Source organism: Melitaea cinxia, chromosome 18, assembly GCF_905220565.1.
Source record: "Melitaea cinxia chromosome 18, ilMelCinx1.1, whole genome shotgun sequence".
In the NCBI taxonomy this organism is placed as follows: domain Eukaryota; kingdom Metazoa; phylum Arthropoda; class Insecta; order Lepidoptera; family Nymphalidae; genus Melitaea; species Melitaea cinxia.
In genome coordinates, this window is record NC_059411.1 from 15,072,342 (window position 1) to 15,094,838 (window position 22,497).

The 22,497-nt window shown below is 34.2% G+C and overlaps 1 protein-coding gene across 1 annotated transcript; it reads right to left on the reverse strand.

Moving 5' to 3' along the window:
- Nucleotides 1-731: 731 nt before the first annotated feature.
- LOC123662151 lies at nucleotides 732-21,384 on the reverse strand. Its single transcript, XM_045597035.1, has 4 exons — nucleotides 21,102-21,384; nucleotides 17,142-20,114; nucleotides 16,427-16,556; nucleotides 732-906 (listed from the first exon to the last, which is right to left on the reverse strand). Exons 1-4 carry the CDS (start codon nucleotides 21,382-21,384, stop codon nucleotides 732-734), a joined length of 3,561 nt encoding a protein of 1,186 aa, XP_045452991.1.
- Nucleotides 21,385-22,497: the final 1,113 nt, after the last annotated feature.

Sequence of the window (22,497 nt, forward strand, 5' to 3'; positions counted from 1 at the left end):
ATAATAAAATATAGATCAGCTCGACTGGAGAAGTACTTCGATCTTAAAGAAGATCATAGCTAAATAATATTGCTTTCAAGCAGTGTTGTGTTTTTGAGGTGAATAATGTGACCAAAGCTCCTTGAGGGTTAAGGGTAAGGTCGGCAATAATTTTTCGATGCTTTTAGTGTAGGAGGCAGAGCTCCTGCGGGGGATTGGCGGTAGGGTCGGCAACGCGCCAGCACCAGAAGGTGTTGCAATCAAACGAATCGCACTCCTGTTTGCCGACCAAATTGCATAAAAAAATAGTGATAAAAAAAAACAACGGAATAATTTTAACCTAAGACTAAGGTAATGAGTAATCGCACAAAGTCAATCGATGTTATCGGTGATTAAACAAAAACATAATACCATATTATATCACAAAGAAAGACCCGTTAATGCAGCGGTTACAACAAATAACTGGCATACTTGCTATTACGGATTCAATCTCCACTAATGATAAATGTTTGCATATTTATGTCACACTGATATTAGTCAAGTATTCACAACTCAAGATTCAAATTTTACTGGAGTCACTTGAGGCATTTATTATTTATTAATAGTATAACAATTCTAAGGTATACCTAGTCATCTACTTACGTTTCAATTAAAAATGGAGCTCATTATCTTCTACCCTGATGTCACTTTTACCTCCATCTGATCTATATCTTAATCTTCATCACTGCGAAAACACTCCCTAATTCCGCCAATCAACCGCCCCCATCATTTTTATCAACATTATCGAGCCGATATATTTCGGCCGCGTCCCAACAAATGATCCATTGATTCGATTTACCAATCGCCTCCACGTTCAATCCGATGTCGACCGATTTCGGTCTGACGTGATCGGAATCCTCTCTTCGCTCGTTAGCTAATCGTCCAATCCTTTATAATGATAATTGTTTCAACCTGTAAATGTTTGTAGCTTTGACAAATATGTGTTGATGTTTAAAACTTGCAATATCGGTTTATAGAGCATTTGCGTTCCCAATATTCAATATGAAACCCCAGTGTGTATTTCCTGCTTTCATGCAAAATGTATATGATTTTTTTTTCATTTTAATGAAAGATCGTTTTTTATCTCTACTCAGCAGAATCCACATTTGGGTTCCAGTTAAAGTTTCTCGATCAAAATAAACGCTTACGAACGAGTAGGATATTAATCATGATCATACATGATCAATTAAAATGAAATAACAATGTATTCCGAAATTACTATTACATTGTCACAAAGGTTTTAACCCCAACTTTACTAATTGTGGAATAAATATGTATGTACATATTATTCGGTGAACTTTTCCTAACTTTTAAATGCTTTTATGAAACATTGATTGAAACATTGAGGATTTTGTTCTATTCATAATCTATTATTCGTATATTTGGCTCGATTTCAGTATCACCCTGATTTTGTCTTGTACGGTGTACCATATGTGTAAAATTAATCGATTCTGGTTAACTTCATGACCAATTGATGATAATTGGCAATCTTTGTAGAATTATTCCATATAAGTAGAAAGAGCATGATGGACCAATCTTAACACTTCTTCAACATCAGAGAAAATCTATTATGCCAGAGAGACAGTACATTCTGGTTTATTTAATCCTGAACGTAAGCCAATCAGATGGAGGTTGAAACCTATAATGTACAGTATTCTAACATGTATTGTTCGTAATATTATTTATTGCCTGTATACAGTATACTGTTTCACATGTATTTAGCGTGTGAGGTAATGCTAGATAGATTCACATGATGATGTAAGACTGAATATTGAGGAACGTAGTAGATTAGTTCTGGGAATGCATTTGGGAATGCATTTGCAAATACGTACGCTCATTTATTTATTAAGTGAAGACAGGATAAATTAGGTTTCGCATTACCAACTCTAAGAAAAGATAAATTTATTAATTCATTATTGTACAGCACAAAACGTAAGAAAAACTTAAATGAATCATCATCATCATCATTCCAGCCTGTTGCAGTCCACTGCTAGACATAGGCCTCCACAAGTTTGCGCCAAAAATGCGTGAACTGATGTGTGTTGCCCATAGTCACCACGCTGGGCAAGCGGGTTGGTGACCGCAGGGCTGGCTTTGTCGCACCTAAGACGCTGCTGTACGTCTTCGGCCTGTGTATTTTAAAGCTAGCGGATGGATGGTTATCCCACCATCGGTCAGCTATAGTGGTTTATTTTATTTCAATTACTAATGGAAAATCCTGGGGCCGCTAAAAAACAGCTTCCCTTCTTGCTTTACCTTTCCAAATTCAGACTTCAGTCCAAATAATTATGTTTGCTGGCAAACGAAAAAAAAACCGACTTCAATTACATCGACAAGTAATACAACGTAGGTAGACGAAAAAATTGTCAAGAAATACGCATTATCAAAGATAACTTCAAAAGTTGTAATCAGATCTTGATGAAATTTAAATGTGACCACATGATAAACATCGGCTTTCGATTAAATTAAAAATCATCAAAATCGGTACACCCAGTAAAAAGTTATGCGGATTTTCGAGGGTCTCCCACGATTTCTCTCGTCAGATCCTGGTTTCTTTATCATAATACCTCAATTAGGATTATCTCCTTTCCAACAAAAAAAGATTTATCAAAATCGGTTCATAAACGACGAAGTTATCTACGAACATACTTTTAAAAATCGATTTAAATAACCTCCTCCTTTTTGAAGTCGGTTAATAAAATATTTAAATAAAACGTAATATTTCCTGAGCCAATTTCGCATGGCAAAAAAATTCTAGAACAGGTCAAATTATCTCAGACACAAATCTTTGTAGGCTCGAGGCTAGTAAGAATTGACTTATAAAAAATAAACTTTATTTAGTCTACATTTCTGTTTTACCTTTTCTTTTGTATTTTTTATCCGAGTCCAAAAAAATGTGAAGATTATCAATTCGACTGTATTTTTATTTTATTTTTTTGTCTGTGGTAGGTACCTCATAACTTTTTACTAGATGTATCGATTTCGATCCATTATTCTCTTTTTAATTGAAAGGTAGTGCTTGTCATGTGGTATAATTAAAATAATATGATATCCTATTTCTTTAAATAATTACATTTAGCCTGTAACACCCTACTGCTGCGCATAGGATTCTTTTTTCATGAAGGAGAAGGGTTGGAGCTAAATCCACCACGCTGCTCCACTGCAGGTTGACGGATACCTTCCCTACATTGAGTAACGACCGCTTTCAAGTATTTATGATAACAACCGGGACCGACGGCTTAACGTGCTCTCCGAGGCACGGTGTCGGTGGGTAGAACTAAATACAAATATCGATCCAGAGCGGGAATCGTGCCCGCACGGGCGTCTTCGGCCTGTGTATTTCAAAGCCAGCAGTTGGATGGTTATCCCGCAACCGATCGGCTTATTAAGTTCCAAGGTGGTAGTGGAACCTTGTTATCCCTTAGTCGCCTCTTACGATACCCACTTACTTAATGAAACCATGTGTCTTTAGAATACCTAATGGGAGTTAAGGGATATAGTCAAAAGAGTAATGTCACGTAATAGTATAGCTTCGAAATAAGAATCTATTCTACACGATACTGAAACTAGCTATGCCCGCGGCTTCGTCTGCGTGGAATTTAACAAAATAATTATTGTTTAGTTTGCAGAGTTATAAAAAATAAATAAATAAAAGAAGCCTAAGTTATTCTTATTATCTCAGCTATCTGCTAGTGAGCGGTTATTTTAATATTACAAACAGACATTTCAATTTTATTTATTTGTATCGATAACTTGTATAAGTTTCGATATTTTTCAAATATACTATAATGTACATAGAAGGGTTAGCGCTTAATCCGTCATACAATTCACCTTCGGGTCATATTGTGATTCCTATACTTAATCATCTCTTTATAGAATACATATATATATATATAAGTTTTGGATAGATATTGCATATACAGGAAGCGAGAAAGAAAGAAAAAATTTTGAAAAATAATAAGAATTATACAAAAAGTTGTCTTAGTCAAGGGTTCATAAATGTGTAGTTGATAATTATATTTCACGTGTATTATGTGGGATTGTAGAAACTAACGACGTCTGTAGTTAACACAATGTAGTTGATGATAGAACGCATTGCTCACAATTCAATTGTTTTGCAATAGCGACATGGGAAACTAACGTTCCAAAACTTTAACTGCATGTAAGGTTAGAAGATAATAGTTTTTGTACAATATTTGGGCAGACATTCTTCGTGATTATTGCTAATCCATATTTTTTCAAAAGATGAAATTAAAACAAGTTTTTATTTAATATATTTTATCGTATAGTTTTTTTTTTGTTTTTTTCCGTATTAACCTCTTATTTGTTATTGTTAATATATTAATTAAAAGTGAAAATAGACCTCCCGGTTACTCAAAAAAGCGATAACTAGACTTCGTAAACCAGGAGTCTGTGATATAATCTAGTAGTTTTAAGTAGATATAAGTCGAAAGACGGACTTTCTGGCAACGTAAACTGAGAATACGTATAGGAAGGAAGAAGAAGAAGGAGAAGAAGGAAGTGCCAAACTAAAGGTTAGTTCAACTAGTACTATTTATATCATGCTGATATAGCTACCATATTACCATGTCATACCAAGTCATACCGATACCGGTATCGGTCGATGGTACCATTCTCGAAGTTGTTCAGGATTATATTTACCTAGGCCATACTATCCAACTAGGCCGCAACAACTTCGAGAAGGAGGCTGACAGGAGGATTCGGTTGGGCTGGGCGGCATTTGGCAGGCTTCGTCGAGTCTTCACTTCGAAGATTCCGCAATGCTTGAAGACAAAAGGCTTCGAACAATGCGTCCTGCCTGTGTTAACATACGCAGCCGAGACGTGGATACTGACGAAGGGACTGGTCCACAAGTTTAAAGTCGCTCAACGTGCAATGGAACGGGCTATGCTTGGGGTCTCTCTCAAAGATAGGATTAGAAATGAGACTATCCGCGAAAGAACGAAAGTAACCGACATAGCCCACAGAATTAGCAAGTTGAAGTGGCAGTGGGCTAGTCATCTGTGTCGCAGGACCGGTGGCCGTTGGAGTAGACGGGTCCTGGAGACCGCGTCTTGGCAAACGCAATGTGGGACGTCCCCCAGCCCGTTGGACTGGTGATCTACGTAAGTTTGCCGGTGTAGGCTGGATGAGGTTTGCGGAAGACCGGGATGTCTGGCGCGAACTTGGGGAGACCTATGTACAGCAGTGGACTGCGATAGGCTGAAGTGGTGGATATAACTACATTTTTTTCTATAAACATACAGGCAATACATATAAATAAAAATAACCTTGACTCAAGGCGGGAATCGAGCCCTGAACCATCGAGGCAGAAAGCAGGGTCACTACAAACTGCGCCAACGGGCTAGTGATAAAACAACTTTGAATAAAAAAAATAAACAATATTTAAAACACCATGCAATAATATTATTCGTGGCGAAAAAGCAAAAAATAACGAAAAATAAACAAACAGAATGTTTTTTTTTTACGCTAACCGTATTAACTAAACGAAAATAACACCGCAGCGAAGCCCAAAACAAAATTCAATAAAAAGCGCCACGTGTCATGTTTGACGGCATAATTTCTGTCACAACAATGCTATTCAATATTTATGTCTACGCACCATTGTTATAATTCACTTCACCCTAGTTTAGGCCTTAGCTGTAAAGCTATATGACACATAATCGTCTAATTCCATTTGGTCCTTAATGATTACGTTGTTGGCTGTAATTTAGGCGGTTGTGGGAGGAACTGGAATGATACGAATATGAGACCAGGTTGTCTTATTCAATTTATTTTCAATTTTAATAAATTGAACGTATGATAAATTATATCGTGAGATTCGTTTTCGTGAAATGATCGATTTAATTGATTGGAAATGTATATTTTTTATTGATGAAATGTATAAACTCGTGTTAAAGGATTTTGATTTGTGAGGATATAATAGAAAGCCTTTTTACATAAAAAAAAGTCTTAAGAATCATCAGCCAAGGTATAACTTTCGCTAATTTGTAAAACTATAGGACATGATTGTGTATAACGCAGACAGATGATATAGCACAGAAAGCAGAACTATTGTAAAGAAAAAGGTAAGTACTTAGAAAGATTCTAGAAATTCTATTAACCACTTAGGTCTTCTTACCAAACCTATTGGAGTAATCTCAACATTAATACCGTATCCTTCAAAGAAAAGTTGAGTAATATAAATTGGTACCATTTACTAAGTTAAAGATGACAGTAAACGATTCGATAATTTGTCACCGTCAAACCTCTGGAGACAGGGCGAACTTATTGACTCATCTCATGATTGATCGAGACGGACTTGTTATTTGCTATTTGATTATAGAACATAATTCGATCAAAATTACTACGAGTATATTTATTAAAGAAAATACACTTTCATTTATTTAATTTTTTATATTAAACTAACTTCCCTTTGTCTTATTTTTTTTTTTATTATCCCAGGGGAACCCATTTACGGGTGATATCTAGGACTCCGTAGCGTGACCGTATGTTGGCTTCAGCACTTGGAGGAGCAATACCGACCAAACCCCTGCGGGAGTCTTCAGCCGCTTTAATTGGAGGGGTCCCGGATCTGCAGGCAACAGGATCCCTCCAGCGACAGGCTGGCCTCGGCGAAAAGGCCAGACTTCTCCTCCATGGGGACTGTCCGGCTCACCTCTGAACAATCCCGACGATGCCGTGTCTAACAGGACCGGGTTCCCATCTCGGCCCGACACGGGCAACCTTTTTCTTATAGTTTGTTATTTATTGAAGCAATTTTTTGGAGTCTAATTCTTAAGAATGCTATAGGGCACATGGTGTGAAAAATATCTCTGATCTGAAGGTAATAATCTGAATTAGACTTCGTATAAATAAGAATCAAATGACAAAGAAATGCTCAAATATAACTTAGTTAAAGCAGAAGTTGCTCAAATTGACATAATTATAATTAGTAGTGGTCGTCCAGTGGTCGAAATTCGACCACAATTAAAAATTTAAATTAAAAAAAAGCAAAAAACAATGAAAATAAAGAACCTTTTTTAATATTTTTAAATTTGACTACAGACTGACAATGAACAAAAAAGTATAATATGCATGTGTGTGTCAAATACATGGTAGTGTGTGTGATATTTTTTTTATGGAACTAATATAATTATTTTTATGCATAATTTTAAAAAAATATTAGAAATCTGCACTCCTTCTCTATATAAAATATAAGTCATTTCATACTCCTCCGTCCGCGCAATTCTCGTAAAAAGGGGTATAAAGTATAATTGCTTGACGTATTAAAATATAAATATTTTACAAAGCAAAAAGATAATATAATTATTATGGTCACATAATATATATTAGATTATGGAATTATTATGGTTACAACTTCTAGAAATGAAAAACAATTTACAAATCTACGACGTAATCGTATCAAGTAACATGCATGTTAATAACGCGCGAGGCTTCTTTGACGAACCGTTCTTTGCATTCATGAACTCTTTTCATTGTGCTTTTCTTTATACATTTTGCAATTAAATCAGTTTTATTTTGTTTCCCAACAATGGCAGTTGCTGAAAGGGTACGCAAATGAAAACTTTGCACAGACTCAGGATTAAAATTTTAATTATAAACGACCCTTTGTATTTTGGGTGAAAGCGAGTAATGGTCTCTTTTTAAATTATCTCTTATTCATATATCTTACAATATTTAACATACAGTTGGTGTTTAATATGCATTTTGTTAACATCTTGAAAATTTTTCTTTGAATTCTTCATCATCATCATCTTTCTTGAAAATGTTATCCAAACATTTAAAATACCAATACTTGTATCGAGGGCATGTATATTTAGTTAAGATTTTAAATGCAAATTCGAGTGTGTTGTTAAATTCATGAGTCCATTCTGTGAATGAAACTCGACAACAAAATACAGAGCCTTATAGAAAATCTCAGCTAAATAGCACAACTTTCATATGGTGTCTTGTTCCTGTAGTAAGGTAGCCAGAGCTTAGGGAGAGGGTTGGCAACACACTTGCAATCTTTTTTTTATTGACACCTTTATTGTATATATAAAACTAGCGACCCGCCCCGGCTTCGCACGGTTGCAAAAACTATTATATTACGCATGTATTATACATATAAACCTTCCTCTTCAATCACTCTATCTATTTAAATAAACCGCATCAAAATCCGTTGCGTAGTTTTAAAGATTTAAGCATACATAGGGACAGAGAAAGCGACTTTGTTTTATACTATGTAGTGATACGTTACCACGACACAAAATTTCATTCATCTTAAGTAGCTTATTCAATGAAATTGATTAAGTGAAGAGAATACTAAAATATCAGCAAGGCATCAGCGGTTCACTATGATTCTACATATCAACATTCTTCACAAAATTAGATATTACTAAGCAATAAGAGATACTTAAAACTGACTTCATAATATATCAATAGTTCTCCAAAAGCTTGCTGTCTAGATATAATATGGATATGTCCATTGGGATTTGGTCAATACTATAATATTCCCACTTTAGTTTCCCAAGGCGATGTCAAAAACTATTATCTTCTGTCTGTAATTTATAAATGTCATCAAATACATTTCGATGTTGTTAGGTATTGTAAATCACTTTACAAAGAGGTGAATTTAATGATATAATTAATTTTTGGGGAAGACACTGTGGCCTGTAACAGCTTTTTTAAGCTAGCAAGGGTCTCAGGGTTTCTAGATAATGTAAACCATATAATTTGAGCAAATAAACTAAAAATCTATACATTCATTACAGCCTATACGGTCCACTGTTGGACATAGGCCTCCACAAGTTTACGCCAAAAATAACGTGAGCTCATGTGTTTTGCCCATAGTCACCACGCTGGGCAGGCGGGTTGATGACCGCAGTATTGGCTTTGTTGCACCGAAGACGCCGCTGCCCGTCTTCGGCCTGTGTATCTATACAAATAAATAAAATTGGAGTGTCTGTTTGTAATATTAAAATAACCGCTTTTTACTAAATGGTGATATGCACAGCTATTGTTAAGTTAATAATAAAAATGTAAGGAATATTATTGTTGCGTTTTGGATTTAACTATATACTTACTACTTAGTAAACTAACTAACTAATTGAATATTCTGTCTGTATATATTCCATACCCAAGAGTAGTCTTTTGCCATATTATATTTTAAATTCTCAAATATGCTTGTAATTTAGATTTTGAAAATTATCATCAATATTTCACTTCTTAAAGATTATAACTTAAGTGTTGAGCAGAGAGCTAATAAATATTTTCATATTGAGAATTTTTCCTTCCCGTCATTCCTTTACTTTAAATATAAATATAATTAAGGTGAAAATACCTAAATTAAATGTACATTTTATTGTTTATAAATAAGACTATTTGGCTGCAAGAAAATCCAAAAGATGAATTTTGTTTTTGAGAGTAGTAAGGTTCAGGCTAATTGAAAATGGGTCAGTAAATACATTAGTAATAGTTAGAGCATTTACAAAACTAAATTCTAAAGAGAGACAAAATATTGTAATAATTGTCCCGGGATTAAACTTCTATGGATAAAATGGTAGAGTTCTCTTTTAGCATTAAGTTCGCTTAAACGTTTTTTTTAAGTGTTGTAAAAACATATTATTATAATTGTGTTTGCTTGCAAACGACAAAAAACACCGACTTTAATTACATCGATAAGTAACGTCGGTAGACGAAACAATAGTCAAGTAAATACACGTTATCAAAGATTAATTAAAAATTAGTCTTGAAATCTCAATCAAATTTAAGTGGAACATCAAAAACACCACCTTTGGATAAAAAAAAATCATTGAAGTTAACACCCAGTAAAAAGTACTGAACACACAAAATAAATAGTAAGAATAATAATTTAATTATAACACAATTTTAATTATAATTTACTACAAAAATAGATTTCAGTGGTAGATTTATAATTAATTTTTAAACTACCGTCACTTAAAAAGAAGTGACCAAAATAGTTTGAAAATTAAACGGAATTCCTTAAATTTTAACTTTTAACAAGAGCTTCACAAATTATTTCAAAATTTCGAGATATAAGGCAGAAAATGGACAGAGTTTCCACTACTAAACAAAGGCTATCTTTCGCTAGCTAATACCAAAAGGAATCTGCCTCCTTCACCGATCCAAACACGCTTCCGTCAATTCGATTACCCGCCAATATACACTACATGAAGACATTGTCATACTGCGTTCTATGGGTCAAGGGAGCACACGCATTAGGATCGTTGCAATATTAAATTAAATTATTAGATGAATAAATCTAAGTACAAATATCAAAAGTTTAGTCTTAACCTAATAAATTACAAACATAATTTCATAATTTCAATCAAAGCTTGTAATACTGAAGTCTGATTAGCGTCCCTGGCTACATACATATTAATATAGATTTTACAAAATGTTTACAGATATTTGCGAAATATTGCAGCTAGGTAACTTTTCGTAAGAGAATTGCATAAGAATTGTCAAAACAGTGGTGGCAGTCAGGCTTTCAGGATATAAATCCTAATATATACCTCTTTATTTACTAAATTATTTTAAAAATGTAAATAAATTCATATATTCTGAGGTATCCAGTACGAATTCAATATCAAAAATTCTAAATCATATTTATTAATTATTTTAAAAGCATTCTAGACATAAATTTATAACTATCGCCTAGTAATTTTTAAATATAATATATTAACACATAATTTTAAAAATTAAAAATATCAACCGGATTTTTTATAATATTTTAATATATTTTCTTATAGCAAAAAATTACATGTTTGTTTTTTTATATAGAATATTTGAATATTTTATGAATAATTTAAGGTAATTACAATATGAAATATCAAATTTCTAAGAGGAAATACGTAAGGCGTTTGTAAGATGTATTCCCGGGAGCTGTTAGTTGGTTAAACGTGGTAGCAGCGCTTGGAATTTCTATAATTATATCTGACATATTTACTTACTACGAGTATTCTTTTCTTACGATTTCGACTTTATTAAGCTTTGGTATTTCATAGATTATTTGCCGTATAAAGGAATATATTCCTCTGAGTTTGTATATTTGTATAGTACCTTTTTTGATAGCGTTATTAAATTTTAAAATAATCAACTAATGTCTTATATGCCGTTCAAAAGTTTTTTGCTAGATGTAGATGCTTTAACTGAGGTAGGGCACTGGTATAATTCTGGGGGCAAGGACTTAATCGCCCGTGGTCGCCTGCTTAAAATGACAATCTCGTAAAAGTAGCCGTAACAGCTTAATAATTGTCCCTTTAAGCAAAAAAAACATCAACTACATTGACAAGCAATACAAATCTTTGGTCGAAACCTCAAACACAGGCTGATAAATACGTCAAATGATCTCTTTAAACAAATTAAAAACTTTCCATCAAGCTTTGTCCCGCGATAACACCCGCGTTGATTTGAGGAAAAACGCACATTAAATATAATTATAGCCTATAGCCTATCTCGATAAACGAATGGACTATTCAACATAAAGATAAATTTTCATTTCGAACCAGTACTTCCTGAGATTAGAGCGGTTAAGAAAACAAACAAACTTCTCAGCTTTATAATATTAGTATAGATTTAATGTGTAAATTGATATTTAATATTGTCATTATCTTTCCAAAGGTTATATAAATAATGTATGGTAGATAATTTTGTTTTTAATTTTGTAAGTCATTTAGAATTGAAGAACCTTTTGGTCCTTAATTGAAAGGCGGAAGCGGTGAACAGTAAAATACAACAAAAGCAAATTAATTTAACAATCTAAAATTTTCTTTCAATATCAAACGACACCAATTAAATTTCATTAATTATACAATATCAATTATAATTTTAAATATATCTTTAGTTCAAGACTCTACCTTCTAACATTCTGCTGTAGTTAAGGTAGAATGCAACTCGTACTTTGCTGTTTAATTTAAAAAAAATCATACAGTTGGTGTCAAATTTCTTTCTTTCCTTCTTTCGTAAATAAAAGAAAAGAAAATTGTCTATTACATGTAAAGTCGATAACAAAACATCGGCATTTTTACGTAAAAATGTCGCTTCAGCCTATAATATCCCACTGCTGGGCATAGGTCTCTTTCCCTATGTAGGAGAAGGATCAAAGCTTAATCCACCACGCTGCTCCAATGCGGGTTAGTGGATATATTCCCTACTATGAGTGACGATCGCTATCAGGTGTACACGATAACAGCCCGGACCGACGGCTTAACGTGCTCTCCGAGGCACGGTGGGGAGACAAGGACTGCACAAACACACAGAACATGGCAAACATCTGTATGGCCAACACAAATGTTTGTCATGTACGGGGATCGAACCTACAACCGCCAGCGCAACATCCACTAACCAGTGCTGTGACCGTTGCGCCAACGCGCCGTACTGTTTGAAATATTGAAAACCTGAAAAAGTTTAGGTTATACGTCTATTGTATCTGCATAAACATTACCCATATTTTCACAACCATATTACGGTATACAAACATCCTTTCAGTAATAATGTAATTATTATGTTTGACCGTCCTTTATTTACTTTGTATTTTTCGAAACATGCTATTTTAATTTGCTTCAAATATATAGTTACATATGATTTATGTAATATTTACCTGTGCTTCGATACGTAATCAAATAAATTAGTACTTAGTTTTTATTTAGTACGAAATATTTCACCAGCCAAAGTAAGACTTAAAGTTAATAGACTAATAAATATACCTTAGCTTATAGTTTCCCAAAGTTTACGGTCCAACATCCCCTTTCCAAGACAAATGTTACAAGGCCAAGTCAATTTATTTTCCGCATTAGATCCGTGAAGTGTAATATTATCGATGTTGTACTTTTGACGGATTTATTAAAAAAGTTTTTGATTAAAAATTAATCGACAAACAAAGTTAAAGCAGAAAGGTCATCAAGTAATTAAAGTAATTAATTTTGAGTCACTGATAATTTAAAAAAAAATATCTAAGTGGAACGTTTTTTTTAAAGTTTGTGTTATTTCTTCGAAGTTTGTTTCTGTTTCAAAATTGTTGTTTTGATTACTCTAAAATATGTAGAACGTGGAGTCCTGTGACCTCACTTTTTCTGTAAGCATGAACCTAGCTAAATTAAAATATTAGTTTAAATACTTTATGAAAATTACTATGATAGTTAAAACTTTTTGTATAGGTGGAGCTTTTGTATTATATATTCGACTACGACACAAAGAATAAAGGCTGCTGAATACGTACCGTATACGGGGCGGCGTCAGAACCTAGTCGGGATGGGGATGGGACGTGGTTAGTAAACACTAACGGGGATTTTTAATGTATAATAAGCACCGTAACAGTAACTCAGTACTAGTAAGTAATGCAAGTACTTCCCTACTTTAACTCTCCGGAGTGAACGGGAGCGACTGTGCATACGCAGCGCGGTAACTTAAGGGACACGGCACACATGGCGGGACATCCTAAGCATCGTAGCCGATGAAATTTTTTCTTCCCCGTGCGCTTCACGTTCTCGTCCCGTCTGTACATCTTTGTCATATTATGTTCTTTCGTTTACATTTCCTACGAAACAATATTAGCAAAGCGTTTTCACGTCTCGTTCCGTCCGGACAAAAACACGTAACGTATGCAACGGCCTTAAGGTAAAGAGAACTAGATATTGAAAATAAATCGTCATATGACTAAGATTGAACAAAAAAATTACAGTAGTAAAAGTGAAAAATATATATTTTATAGTTATTCTGCTCTTTGATTAGTGAATAATTTTACACGATTATCAATCAAAATTTTGTCGCTCTAAATTATATTCCTTAAGATATTTTATGTCTTTGAAAGGAGATGTGGAGAAGTCAACATACACTTTGAGAACCTATGCCACAGCAATAAAAGATAAATGATAGAAGCAACAACCCTAACATCCGCTCTACACTTAGACCCAAAAAAATACCATCACGCACAGTGGCAATTTGTTCTTTTTTTGTGCGTGCAGTTCAAGTAATTGTTAGTATTAATTCAACGCTATGTTACATAATGTACGACACGCAATCCCAAAACCGTTATTATAGAAAATTTATTGTGTTATATAAAATTTTAGCTTCTGTCCGCCTTGGTCTGTATTGGTTTCAATCTTGTACTTATTAAATTATTAGTATAATGTTATATAACCAAGATGGTCCAGTAGTACAACATCATAACCATGTCGTTGATTAAAATTTTGGCTAGTATTATAGAGCATACGCCTGTTTTGGTGATATTCCGATCCGTGAATAACCACCAACCATGGTATAGTAGCGTTGTTGATTAAGTTTCGTTAAGTTGAGAAATTTTTAGAGACAAATACTAGGCAGATAAAAATTAAATAAAAATTAATAAACGCTACACACTCAATGGATCCCCCAGTAGGATTTTCTTCTGTGCTGGGGGTCCGAAAACACATACAATACACAAAAACACAACTCCCAGACCACGACTAACATCTATATAGTCGATATAAATGTCCGTCGTGAGCGGGAATCGAACCCGCGACCACTGGCGCAACAGCCAGTGCGTCAACCGTTGCGCCAACGGGTCGTCGTTATATAATAAAGTTTTATATTTTTATTTTTTATTTTTTTTTATTTTTCTTTATTCGAAAACCAACAGCGTTACAATTCGCAATTTAAAATTTAACATAATATTAACAATAATAAGGCCAATAATAGGTTTTCCTGTCTATACATCTTATTACTGTTACAAAAGGGCAGTATATAACTTTCGTTATTTGTCATTGCGTTCATTCGTTATTTATATTATTGGAGTTCTCAGGGAAGTGGACAGAAAGTGGCAATCAAAATACTAATTGTAAATGTGTATTCATGTGACGTTTCAATCTTATATTAGATCTTCTTCTGGCATCTAGAATTATTTGTTCACATGTGAAAACCTGCATTGATTATCAATATATAAAAAGGTTGTTATGAAAATGTAATTTTTTTTTTACAAAACATACGTGGTATTTAAATACGGTTATGACGGCACTGTGAAAGTTCTATGCTAGTATTACTTGACGCTTTTATCTTTACTCTTACTAAACTGCATAGACAATATCCGTTTAATGGATTCACTCGTTTATTAATGATATAATAATAATAATTAGATAAATTACATTAAACTAAAAAAAAAAAAAGGAAATGAGCAGTGAACCTTTATTTCTTCAACGCATTCTGTAACAACGTGTAATCTAACGACGCATATTTGAATGTTGTTATTATTATGTTAATAACCATGCTATAAACTAGCTTCACACTGTAAATAAAGACATTCTGTAGTATATTTAGTATCAGCATTGCACCCACGCGAAGCCGGGGCGGGTCGCTAGTGTTTGGGATTATTGAAGATAAATATATTAATTTTTAATTAAATTACACTGCGGCAGTTAGACAATCACTTTATGTACTTTTAAATTGTTGATCACTTGCTTTTATCTTGATTTTTATAATTAAAACTGCAGATTCACTTCAAACACGTCTTTATTATACAGTATCCATACAGAGAGAGAGAGCGAGAGAGAACATGCAACAGATAATTTAGAATGAAATACTAAACATTCTCGCCCCTAGGCAAGTAACAATCTGGTAGCAGAAGGCTATTACAAGTCAAAAGAACTTTAAAAGTTTACAAACACTATAATTATGGTTAGAATTAAGAGATTATACAATATTTATTATGACAATTTTACAAAATATAGTTTATATTTATTCTAATAATTATTAAAGTTTTAGACAGTAATTTAATTTTAGTAAGTATATCTATTACAATTTGCTATACACAAATGAAGCCAAGTTGTATCAATACATAAACTTACATAGACTAAATACTTTGAATTTACCTAATAGTTAATTATTAAATAGTTTTTATAACAAATTTTATAAACATTGTAGAACAAACAGTTGCTTTGAAGTGAAATTCTTAATATTAAATTCTTAATATTTAGACAGTTACAATCAAATCAAATTTGTAGACATAGAATGCAATCATTAGTATATCACATAACAAATAATATGTGTTTTATTTTACTTACATTACTTTTGCAGAGCAACTTCTGCATCCGTTTTTAATAACTTAATCAATTTGTGTATCGGTCTGACGTGCTCCTTTCCAGAGGTACGTACAACCACAGACCTGACTAAATTATCAGTTTTATTAGTGTTTACAGAAATTACTCTACCAAGAGGCCAACATGTAGGAGGAGTTATATCCTCTTTAATAATAACTAAATCTCCTATCTGCAAATTAGCCTTAGGTTCTAGCCATTTGTTTCTAGTTTGAAGTTCAGACAAGTAATTACAATAAAATTCTTTCCAAAATCTTTGTTTTATTTGTATAATTCTTTGGTAGACATTAAGCCTAGATTCCTTATAATCTAACATGTTAGGCTCAGGTAGATCCGTTATGGGAGCACCTACAAGGAAATGAGCAGGAGTTAAGCAAGTAACATCATTAGGAATATCTGTTATTGGACTGAGGGGTCTGGAGTTCAGTATCCCTTCAATCTGAACTAGAACAGTGTATAACAATTCATAAGTTAGTTTAGTGCTAGAAAGATGCCTTTTTAGTAACATTTTTACTGATTTTATCCCGCTTTCATATATTCCTCCCATATGGCTGGCTAATGGTATGGTAAACTTATGATCTATACTATTTGAAGTGTAAAAATCTACAATTTTACTATAAGAGTCATCATTTTTAAACATCTTATAAAGGTCATGAAGTTCTGACCTAGAACCCCGAAAATTTGAAGCATTATCCGTGTACAGACAAATTGGAATTGAACGTCTAAAAATTAAACGTCTTAGAGCACTAATATAAGCATGAGCACTGAGATCAGTAACCAGTTCTAAGTGTATGGCTCGGGTGGCCAAGCATATAAACAGACATATGTATCCCTTTGAATATTTACAATTTCTACCCATTGAGCTGCGTATAGATATAGCACCACTGAAGTCTACACCTACATGCTGGAATGCACGAGTCAAGGTGACTCTGGGAGGAGGCAGGCTCGCCATTTGCTGCCCACAAACTCGCCCCCCAAACCTAATGCACCTGACACAAGCGTGTATTACCTTTTTTACCTCATTCCTACCATTAATGGGCCAGTATTTCAGTCTGATGTTGTGTAATGTGCTTTGAATGCCAGAATGCAACATTTTTAAGTGATAGTGCCGTACTATGAGTGTTGTAATGTGGTCTTTAGCTGGGAGTATAATAGGATGTGCATTGTTGTATGATATATCTGAATGTTGTATACGACCCCCTACCCGAATCAGCTGATTTTCATCTATGAAGGGATTTAATTTTCGAATAGGACTTGACTTTAATGCACGAGATATGTGGTGTGATTTTGATGTATTTGACTGTATGTCTACCACATCCTTGATGTTATTTGAATGTATACCATTGTTGGTGTGAGCGGACTGTAAGTAAAGAATCTCTTTATGAAAGGAATGTGATTGTGTTGTACTGATGACAAAGTTATGCGCCTTTTCAAGTTCGGAGACACTTAAGTGTGATGTAGTTTTATTGGGTTTGTTCCTTGTGTTGTCAATAAATCTAAACATGTATGCAATTGTTCTTATTAACCTTGTGAAATTTGAATGTTTGCAGAATAAATCATAAAAATAGGAAGAGTTACTAGGATTTGAATCTATGTGGGCGGTGTGAACTATCTTTTCTTGTTTGCTTTGTTTAGATGTATCAACCTCAGGTATAGATGTAGATATAGGCCAGGTATTTTGATCCTGAGCTAGCCATGGCGTTCCTTGCCACCACAATGAACAGCTAGGAAGGTGTTTTGGCATGATTCCCCGAGTAATGAGATCAGCAGGATTTTGCTTTGTGTTTATGTAATACCAACTTTCACTTTGAGTTATGTCAATTATTTGCATAAGGCGGTGTGATGTGTAGCTATCATGAGTGTGCTTGTATGGAGACTTTATCCAACAAAGAATAATATTTGAATCAGAGAATAGATAGACTTTATCGATATTAATCTTATTTTGTATTGCTTCAGTAAATTTTTTTGAAATTTTTGACAACATAACTGCTCCAGCAAGCTCTAATTTAGGAATTGACAGTTTTCTTTTAATGGGAGCAACTTTTGATTTAGCCATGATGAGTGTACATGTAGATGGTTTTTGATTATATGTAGCTTTTAAGTAAAGACAAGCTCCATAAGCTTTGTTTGAAGCATCACAGAATCCAATTAAGTATATGTTGATAGGTAGGTCTGTGAAATACCATCTAGGTATTTGAATAACTTGCAAGTGGTGTAATTGAGTTATAAATTCGATCCAATAAGATTCTAATTCTGGGGAAATTACAGAATCCCAATCTTTATTCTCTTTCCATATGTCTTGCATTAGTATTTTAGCAAGAATAGTAGTAGGTGCTAAAATACCTATAGGATCAAATATTTGTGATATTTGTGAAAGTATGTGTCTTTTTGTACTTTTTCCTTGGATTCGCGTAGGTAAAGATAATTGAAGAGTGTCTTGTGTATGTGTCCATTTTAATCCTAGTGTTTTCACTGTATTTGAAGTAAAACTATAGCCAGCTTCTGATGTTTCTGTATGTTCTAGCTTCTCAGAGCTTTGTGTAGCTGTATCAGTAGGTAATACAGATTTTAGTACTTGTGAATTGTTAGAGGTCCACTTGTGTAGTGAAAACCCAGCTTTCTTAAGCAAATTTATTAATTGAGAGCATAATTCTATGCATTCATCTACGGACTGAGCCCCAGACAAGTAATCATCCATGTAGCTATTGTATTTTATACATTGTGCAGCTAGAGGGTGTGTATGTGAATGTTTTTCAGCTAGATGAAGCATAGTGCGACAGGCTAAGTATGGTGCACATTTGGTGCCATATGTTACAGTAGTTAATTCTAAACATTTGATAGGTTCTGTACTTGTTTCTCGCCAGAGTACTCTCTGCAGACTTTGTTGTTCAGGGTTTATAGAGATACCTCTGAACATCTTTATGATGTCGCATGAGAACACAAATTGATTTAGCCTAAATCTTAGTATTATATCTAAGAGATCATTATATATATTTGGACCCTCATAAAGTATGCTGTTGAGTGATAAACCTGTAGAAGATTCTGAACTTGCATGAAATACAGTTCTTAACTTAGTACTTCGTGCCTCAGGTTTGACAATTGGAAAATGTGGAAGATAATATGCGTTTAAATCTGTAGGTGAGAATTTATTTATATAGTGGGCATGACCTAGTTCAACAAATTCATTTATGAATGCCTTATATTGTGAATGTAAGATGGTATCCTTTTGGAACCTTGCCTCGAGTTGCATCAAGTATCGATATGCAGTATTGAATGAATTACCTAGCTCAGGTAATTTTTCTTTTTGTATAGGCAGGTTAACGATGTAGCGACCTGTTTGGTCTTGTGTAGTGGTAGATTGAAATAAATCTTCACAATATTTATCTTCTGGGGAGAGTAGCTTGTTAGCATTAGATATTTCTTCTTGTTCCCAGAATGCCTTTAGAAGAGTGTCTGTAGTAGTCTGTGTGGTAACATGCAAACTAGTATGTAAAGTATTGTTGTGATGAGTTAGTCTGTCTGTGTTGACTGCACCCGACACAATCCAACCAAATGTAGTTTCTATTAGAAGAGGTAGGTTAGGACCTAGTTTAATCCGTCCCGTCTGTAAGATGTTGTAAAACATTTCAGCTCCTATGAGAAGTTCAATGTTGCTAGGTTTGAAGAAGGTAGGATCTGCAAGTGTCTGCACTAATTTGTTAGGTATATTCCAAGTCTGTGTATTTATGAATGACTGTGGTAGTGGCACTGTAATGTTGTCCATAACTAAAAATGTAAGATTAGTGGTGTAGTTATTGTGTCTTGATGAGATATTAGTAGTAACACTCACTTGTGATTGATTATTGCTGTTGCCCACACCCTGTATGGTGCATGGATGGTAGTTATTCTTTATTTTTAGTAGAGATGCGAGTTTGCGGGTAACAATATTGATTTCACTCCCGGAATCGAGCAGGCAGCGAGCATTCACCCACTTCCCAGAGGCATCTTGGATTCTTATTATCGCTGTTGAAAGTAAAATTTGGCTTTGATTATTGGTAGATGTAAGTACAGCCGCAGGAGTTACATGTGGCTGTTGTGATGTATTATTGTTAGTATTGAGAACACTTTTATTAATATTAGTAGCCAGCGTAGATGGTTCTGAACTAACTGCTGAGTGCTTTTGCCTTGAGCTATCATGAATCAAGGAATTATGAAAACCGTGACAGAATTGGCACCTAAACTTTGAGCATTTATGCTTATTTCTGAATACCTTAAAACAATTGAAACAAAGAGATTTACTTCTAACAAATTGTATGCGATCAGGCACTGATAATTCAAGAAAGGTAGGACAATTTTGTAAAAAATGATCTTTTTGACACATAAGACATGAAAGGTTAGATTTTATATTAGAGATATGTGAACTCTTGACTGTAGTTTGTTTGACACCTATTAATTCAAATGCAGTCCTTCTCAAATTTAGAAACTCAAGAAGTTCACTCAATGTAGCAAAAGTATTGTCTTTACGATTCAATTCCCAAGCAGCACGCAATGAATTATCAAGTTTTTGAGAAATTAAAAACACTAGCAGGGCATCCCAACTGTCAACTGGCAATTGAACAGATTGCAGGGAATCTATACTTTGCTGGAATGTGTTTAGAAAGTCTTTAAGGTTAAGCTTGGTTATTGTATCGTAGTTTACAATGGATTTTAAATGGTGATTTACAATAATTGTTTTATTTTCATACCTTTGACACAGTGTGGTTAACGCTTTTGAGTAGTTTTCTTCTGTAATTAACAGCGACGAGATTAATCCAGCAGCTTCCCCATGGAGCGTAGACTTTAAGTACTGCAGTTTACTTACTTTTGGTATATCCGCTTTGTCCACAGTCGCATAAAATATGTTCTTGTATGCGGGCCACTGCCGAATGTCTCCACCGAATTTAGGTAATTCCAATTTAGGTAGCTTAACACCTGAAACTTGTGTTTCGCACTGTGGTTTTGTATCCTTACTTGTCGACTGCGTGTCTAGGATGGCTTTCATCTGCGCCTTTGCCGAATAATATTTTACTTCAAATGAACTCCTTTCTTCGTCGTCCTCCTCATCATCCTTGAGTTCTTCTATTTGGCTTTGGATATCTTCAAAGTTCGACCAGATCGTATCGATGTCGTCGTAGCGTAGCTGTACCTCGTGTTCCAATTGCGTAACATTTTCTGATTCTAAAAATTTATGTATCCTTGCTAATTTTGCTTTTAAGTTATTCCTCTGCCTTAATAACTTTGAAATTTGAGACATGCTATCCCGTATTGGAAGCGTTGTGATAATATAATTGTTACTATCTAGTCGTTGTAATGGCGTCTGCGCCGTGTTGAATTTTTTAATTTTTTTTTTTCTTTTTCTTCGAGAAAGCAATGACGTGTAGCGGAAGTTCGTAATTCGTATTAATATTTTGCACCTGTCTGTAGTTACTCACCGCTAGACGGCTCCACTTTGTATGGAAATTTACAGCCTGTGTCGATAAAGCAGTCCTAAGATGTTGTCCTCTATTCGCCGCTGTGACTTGTTGGCGCTAGTGGTATTCAGCCGATACGAACTTGGTTTCCTCTTGCGTAAGCGTCGCAAAATGGCGTCTTGAAAAATTATCCGGCTCGAAGGACCAGAATGTTTGGGATTATTGAAGATAAATATATTAATTTTTAATTAAATTACACTGCGGCAGTTAGACAATCACTTTATGTACTTTTAAATTGTTGATCACTTGCTTTTATCTTGATTTTTATAATTAAAACTGCAGATTCACTTCAAACACGTCTTTATTATACAGTATCCATACAGAGAGAGAGAGCGAGAGAGAACATGCAACAGATAATTTAGAATGAAATACTAAACAGCTAGTAATTTAATAAGACTAGTAATAAGATAATTTAAATTTTAGTCAAATGAATGTTTCTAGCTTTTAATTAACTTTTCGTATTCAATTCATTCGTTAATGGTATAAGCAAAGATTAAGGACATTAACTTAAAACTTAAACTCCATTCATAACTTCTAAGGCGTTTACCTAATAAATCGATGTGAAGTGGCATTTTCATAAGGTATTTCTAATACTCATAGACTCATAGCATGCTAACATGAAGAACTGAACTGATGAAGGCTATAATTTCGTTGAGGTAGAACATAAAAGGATTATTATATCCTGCTCAAAATCTGGAATTTCACGTCTGTGACACCTTAATCTTACAGAAGATTACAGCTAAATAACACTGCTCTCAATTAATTTTGCCAGAGCTCCTGGGGCGGGCCAAGGGTAAGTTCAGCAAAGCTATTGCGATGCTTTTGGTTATGCAGGAGTCTAATAAGCTACGGTAACCGCTTACCATCAGTTGGGCCGTACGATCTAGGAGTAGACG

What these genes read in the sequence shown, in the direction of transcription:
- LOC123662151 (XM_045597035.1), bottom strand. Translation starts at nt 21,384, where the DNA reads ATGTCTCAAATTTCAAAGTTATTAAGGCAGAGGAATAACTTAAAAGCA. An exon ending in CCTAGACACGCAGTCGACAA is followed by an intron (nt 20,115 to 21,101) that starts GTAAGGATACAA and finishes TACTTTCAACAG; the next exon opens with CGATAATAAGAATCCAAGAT. An exon ending in GATCTACCTGAGCCTAACAT is followed by an intron (nt 907 to 16,426) that starts GTTAGATTATAA and finishes ATCATTATAAAG; the next exon opens with GATTGGACGATTAGCTAACG.